The sequence below is a fragment of the Mastigoproctus giganteus genome, chromosome 4 (assembly GCF_048544385.1).
Source record: "Mastigoproctus giganteus isolate SK-2022 chromosome 4, ASM4854438v1, whole genome shotgun sequence".
Lineage (NCBI taxonomy): Eukaryota > Metazoa > Arthropoda > Arachnida > Uropygi > Thelyphonidae > Mastigoproctus > Mastigoproctus giganteus.
The window spans coordinates 168,154,228-168,161,259 of NC_143578.1; the positions used below are offsets into that span (position 1 = coordinate 168,154,228).

The 7,032-nt window shown below is 39.4% G+C and overlaps 1 protein-coding gene across 1 annotated transcript in view; it reads left to right on the forward strand.

Moving 5' to 3' along the window:
- The window catches only part of LOC150087179 (nose resistant to fluoxetine protein 6-like), a 298,214-nt gene extending 291,533 nt beyond the window's left edge, over positions 1-6,681 (forward strand). Inside the window, exon 11 of the mRNA XM_090372396.1 lies at positions 6,364-6,681. Coding sequence (XP_090228522.1) covers positions 6,364-6,681 — 318 coding nt within the window. The remainder of the gene's footprint in view (positions 1-6,363) is intronic.
- Positions 6,682-7,032: the final 351 nt, after the last annotated feature.

Genomic DNA, 7,032 nt, shown 5'->3' on the forward strand with positions numbered 1-7,032 from the left:
TTTCCTTTAGTGTATTTATTGATTTGTTCACTGACAAACTAGCTTCTTCAGACGCTTGGTCAATAGGTGGCACCGCTCCTGACTCCACCTGACAGTGCTGGTAACCTTGGGGAAAAGGTATCCTCTAGGGTTAAAAAGGAACAATCATGGACGTAAATGACTCCTCTACAGCCTTCAAGCTCAAGACCAGTAACATCCGTTGATAATGACTTGAACCAACCTAAAAGGCTTCGAAGAGAAGCACAGTGTCCTAACATACCTAACTTTCTGGTGATACACTTTCTGTCTACTGATCCTGTGGGCGAGTTATCACCATTTATAATTCAAATATAATTTGAATTTATTGCAGGATGACTAAAAATGGTGAATAGACCTTCAAATCGGAGAACTCCTGGTTGAAATACCCACCTGCAAATCACCTGAGTGGCTGTCATGATCTATTACTCCCCTCAATACCTTAAATTTAATCGAAAGACGTCATAAGAGTGTGGGACCGACTTGCAGTGTAATAATGGCCCGGCGTGCCAAGCGTTTCCGTGGTCAAGCATATGATTAAAGAGCGTTTTTTCCACTGTGACTCAGTTTTCCTTGGCTTCTTCTCTGCTTACTTATTTTTTTCTACTAAGTAGCTCTTGTCAAGGTCTTAAGAAGATCAGATCTTATAAAGGTCTTAAGAAGATTGGGTCTTATAAAGGTCTTAAGAAGAAAGCCCAGAAAAAGAAAGTACCATTTTCTTTAATTTTTATTACTTTTACTAATTTTAATAACTCCCACGTTTGGCCAAGAAGCGGCACTGCTCCTGCCTCCACGTGGCGGGGCGGGTAACCTGGGTGGTAAACAGAAACCACCACGGCCAAAAGGAGCCATCATGGACACAAATAATTATCCACTTTTAGAGCCTTCGAGCTCAAGATCAGAACCGTCTGATGAAGATCACGATTCCATTCAACCCAAAAGGCTTCGAAGGAAAGCAGTGTCATAATGATATACCAAATTTTCTGGTGATACCTCATTGACGTGGGCACCTGTTGTTGTTGTTGTTCGGTTTTTAGGAGCATTATTAATTAAGGTCATATTGCTCCGGGGATATGCAGTGGTCATTCCCTGACCTTTCCGCATCCTCCGTATTTGGTGGTCACGGGCTCTAACCCCGGTCTAATCAAGAAGCGTGTGCTACCACTGCCGCTCCTGCCCACCTGGCTACGGAGGCGCCCGTGGGCACCTGTACATGGTGAGGGTACCTCCCAGTGATGCTTCTGGTTCTCGAAATTAACATCACTGAGATCCAACTCCCACAGCCTAGGTTGTGCATGAATGGAATCCGGCATGTTTTCCGTGCGCTGCGACCCGTTCAATTTCGGAAAACGGGATTCTGATGGTTGAGTGGCCCAGCTTCAATACACCACTTTGGCCTCTGCTTCGAAAAGACGGGTGGTCCTGATTGGTCAGGCTAGGATCAATCGGCTAGTGGGTTTCCTGCAAGGGTCAGTTGTGTCAATGCCATGCCCCTACACTCATGGTCCGAGGGACAGGATCCAGGCTTGCTGCTAAATGTCATCCATCACAGTGCCCTGAGGACTGCTCTGGGCGCATTCAGGACTTCTCCCATGCAAAGTCTTTATATTAAAGCCCACGAGCCTCCATTACATCTTCGTAGAAAAACATTATTGCTTTTCAATGCTTCTAGATCCAGAGTCTTCCATCACACCCCAGTTGGGAGTATCTTTATCACACTCGGTGGGATTCCTTTTATGAGAATAAGCCACATGAAAATCGACCTGCCTCACTCAGGATCAAAGATCTTATTCAGAGTTGGAATATTGATTTAGCTGTTATTTTTTAGAACACAACTGCACCTGTTCCACCTTGGACGTATGTTTGTGCCTCCCATGATACACATTTTCTCCAGGGGGGGGAAGAATGTCATACCTCCCAATAACATGAGACAGTTGCACTCAGCTCATGCTACTCTTAACTCTCATGCCTGTAAAATATATACCGACGGATCGAAAACTGACAGTATGGTAGGTGCTGCAGCTGTTTTTCCTTCATGTACAATTTCAGCCACACTACCTTTATCATGCAGTGTCTTCACTACTGAACTTTATGCCATCAAGTTAGCACTTAGTAAGAGTATTGAATTTTGCATCTCACCCGCAATAATTTACACGGATTCCCTCATTGCTATTTATGCCATAAGGAAAAATTTCTCCTCTTCTCATCCTACACTGAAAGAAATTCATTCCCAACTATTTTCCTGTAGCGCGTCCAATCAGTCAATCAGCTTTTGCTGGATCCGTGGCCATTCTGGCATTCCGGGAAATGAAAGTGCAGACTTTGCCGATAAACATCCTCAACCCACTCTCTCTCACAACATCCTCTGGTTCCATACACTGATTACAAGCCTGTTATTCGTAAAGCATGTTACGACAACTGGTCACAGATATGGAAAAGGAATACTAACAGCAAACTTTACCAAATAAAACAAGAACCAAATCTGTGGCCATCTTGCTTCAGACCAAACAGACGTGAGGAAGTGATATTGGCAAGGCTAAGAATTGGACATACGCATCATACCCATCTCTACTTGCTATCGGGAAAAACCCACCTCAGTGCTCATCCTGTAACAGTCGGCTTACAGTCCGCCATTTTCTGCTTGACTGTCCCTTGTTCAACCATCTCGTCAAACACTTTTCAATCAGTTTCTAGGCTTAACGTATCACATGATTTATCGCATATCCTAGGAAACGATGCAAATATTGAAGAACTTTTAATATACTTAAAATGTATTGGCCTATACAAAAGTATATAATTTAACAAATATAAAGATAGGGTCCTGCAAGTAAATAGACACAATTTGGATAGACATAATTTGGCCTCAGTGTTTTATTTGTGTCTTTAAAACTCAATAACAACAACAATAACAACAACTGGTGGAATGACAAATGCACCACAGCAAACAGAGCAAAAAATAAAGCCTGGAATTTGTTTCGGCAGTGTCCGAGCACAGTCAATCTCATTAATTATAAGAAATTAAGGGCAAAAGCACGCTTCCTACAAAAGCAAGCAAAGAAAGAATCCTGGACCCGTTTTGCATCCAGTTTTCACAGAAATACTGATCCCAAGATAATATGGAAAAAAATTAGACAGCTGTCTGGTAAGTTTCCTACCATACCTTCTCCAATCTTCTCCTGGAATGGGAAAGATCTATCTAATCCTGTAGATATAGCTAATGCTTTGGGCAATACTTTTGCAGAAATCTCTGCAACAGCTGTACTACCTCATTCCAACGAATTAAAAACACTAAAGAAAAGCATGGTATTAATTTTGAAACTTCCCACCTTCTCCCATATAACAAACCTCTGCAATATTCTGAACTGTTACATGTCATTAGAACAGCCCGCAATGGTGCTGCTGGGCCAGATGGGATTTATTATGTCATGCTACAACATCTTAATGACATAGCTTTGAGCCCCCTCCTAGTCTTTTACAATCGCATATTTTTAGACAATGTTTTTCCAGCTTCTTGGCATCACTCTACAGTTTTGGTATTCCTGAAACCTGGAAAAGATCCATCCAAACCCTATAGCTATAGACCAATATCTCTCTCAAGCTGCCTCAGCACAATCCTTGAGAAAAAAATATCCACAGAAGACTCGTCTGGAACAATGAGTCAGGACAGCTAATGAGCAATAGTCAATATGGCTTTCGTCAAAACAGGCCATGGTTAGATCTTATGGTCAAACCTGAATTTGCCATCCATAATGCTTTTGTCAAACATGAACATCTAGTAATGGTTTCAATAGACATAGAGAAGGCTTTTGATACCATCTGGCGGCATGGTATACTTAGTGATCTTTACTTTCTCGGACTACGTGGCAACCTTCCTATATTTATTGAGAACTTTCTACATTCTAGATCATTTCAAGTTCGATACCAACATGCCCTCTCTCCAACTTTCATTCAGGAAGATGGTGTTCCACAGGGATCAGTATTGAGTGCCACTCTTTTTGCAATTATAATTGTTTGCATCACTAAACAGCTTCCAAACACAATTGAGACTTATCTTTATGCAGATGACCTTTCCATCTCCTGCCATTCCCAAAACATGAGATCTATTGAAAGATAGCTTCAAATATCACTAAATAAAATACAACAATGGGCCTGCCTCAACGGCTACCGACTCTCTCAGCAAAAAAACAACTGCAATCCATTTATGTAGACAACGAAAACTTCACCCAGATCTTAAACTTCTAATTTCCAATGTCTCCATCCCAATCGCTACTAACATCAGATTTATAGGATTAATCCTTGACCACAAATTAAATTTCCTAGAACAAAAAATAAAAAAATGTACGGACTTCCTGTCTAAAAAAGTTAAACATATGCCCAAAGCTTTATCCGCTCAAAAGTGGGGTGCAGATCGTACCTCCCTGCTTCGCTTGTACAAGGCATTAATCTGATCCCGTCTCGATTATGGTGCTCCCATCTATGATTTTGCCAGAAAGAGTGCATTACGCTTGCTTCATCCCATTCAACACAGTGCTTTGAGAATTGAAATTGGTGCATTGAGAACGTCGCCAGCACATAGTTTCTACGTTGATGCTCACTAACTTTACGCAGGAAAACACTGTTACTGAAATATGCTGTCAAGATACAAAGTTGGCCTCTCATCGCGTTCAGTCATACCTTTTAAACCCACCGTTAGTAAACCTATACAGAAACAAACCCACTAGAGTAAAGCCAGCTGGTCTTCGCCTTCTTCAACTGCCGCAGGTTTGGAATATTTCCATCCTTTCCGTACAGCAGGTACCAACTTTTACTCACCACCATGGGCTCCTCCTCCTCTTCCAATATGTGACACTTAGTTCTGCCAATGGAGAAAGAATATTTTGCAAGCAACAAATGTCAAACAACTTCACGATATTCACACTCAAAGATATATTGATTTCTACCAAATTTATACAGATGGCTCTAAATCTAATTCAAATGTTGGAGCAGCTGCAGTATTTCCAAATACGGTTGTATCAGTATCCCTTCCATCAGAATTTAGTATATTTTCAGCTGAATTATATGTAATAAAACTAGCTTTAGAAAATCTGTATTCTGACTGTTCTTCAAAATCTGTTATTTATACTGATTCCCTCAGCTCAATCACGTCGCTATGTAATTCCGCAGATAAAGTTCACCCTATTCTAGAGGAAATCAGAATAGAAATCAGAAAACTAGTCACTTTTTGTTGGATTCCAGCCCATTGCAGTATTTTAGGCAATGAACTGGCCGAGAAAGCTGCAAAAAAATCCAACTAACTTAGATTTAACTAATATCCCTGTTCCAGCATCAGATTATGCACTAACCGTAAACGCCGCATGTCTATCACGATGGACAGAACTCTGGCACTCTCAGGCTAATAATAAATTCTTTCAGTTTAAACAAGATCCGAAAATTTGGCGCTCCAGTGTCCGTACATCAAGGCGAGAAGAAGTAGTCCTTTCAAGGGCAAGAATAGTTCATACTCATCTGACACATCTTTATATACTCACAGGAGACGATCCACCACAGTTTCTCGGCTCCGCATAGGACACTGTCATGTGACACACTCCTTTTTGCTGAGGGCTGATGACCCTCCTATGTGCGAGCAATGCGACACCATTTTATCCGTCCAACACATTTTATGTGATTGTACCAGTTTTAGAAATGCTCGTTTTACTGCTTTTACCCATCTGACTGAGCCCTATACACTCAGTCAGATTTTAAATGACAATGTGTCAGCAGTTTTTAAATTTTTAAAATTGATAAATGTATATACACTTATATGAAATTCATCTCATATTGCTTTATCATTGTTCTGATTTTATTTACTGATATGTCTGTATATATATACAGTTTTCGACGAAGTAACCTTTTTAAAAGTTACCAGTCTTATCTTTTTATATTTTAACCGTTTCCTGGCGCACTTTAACCTTGCTGTTTTTGCGCCACAAAAATCAAAATCAAATCAAATCAATTTACATTACTTGCTATGGGAAATTATTCCCCAGATGAGTTTTTTATTGGAATGTAATAGGATATTCCTGTAATGACAAAAATATGTTTAGAATATTCTTGTCATTATTTCATTTTCAAAAATATATAGCAAAATATTTTACACTGTTTAGTATATATATTTATACATATTATTTGATTATTAATTTCGAATATGTACTAAACAGTGGTCTAATATTTCCAGCTTCCAAATGTATGTTTTTAACTGATATTTAGTTAACGAATATCCTGTACCCATTAACTATTTCTCTAATACATATATACATTTAACGCACCAGATAAAATAAAACAATATTAACATTGGTTTCTTTGTTTCAGGTGTGGTTATCTGCCGGTCATTTCATGGCAACTTACGGAATTTCATACTGTTTGTCCGTACTGGTGGAATCGCCAATGATTGCTTTAGAGAAAATCATTTTTCGAAATCATAGAAGCAACAAAAACGAAACAGGAAAGGATTCTTTTGATGAGTGTGAAAAGGAGAAAATTGCAAAAATGACAATTACTGGAAAGGAGAATGAAATGAATGGAGAAAAAGATTTTAAGAAAATAGAATGTGATAAGCTCCCGAATAATAGCGAATTAAATTATATAGTAGACGGAATAGATAATAAATCTTTCAGCTATCGATTGTAATATACAACCTTAGAAGTATTTAATTTTGTGTCTGAGCAGCAACATTCTCTATAGACAACTCATCGAAAACAGTCTCACAAAATGGCATCCTTAATACAACTGTAACACAAACAAGGTCGTCCTGCAGGTGCCGCTTATTAAGTGATGTTCTTCTAAAAGGTGCGCTGAGGAATCAAGGGGACAATTTCTGTGACCTTAGCGTTGAACGTCGAAGAAACTTTTCGCTAGTTATCCAAAAATTATCACTGTAATTCAATAGAAATCAGAGGAGAAAATAAAACACGTATACTCAAATCTAAATAGACAGTATCTAGTGCAATTTTTAAAGGCCTCAATGTACCGAGAGATGCT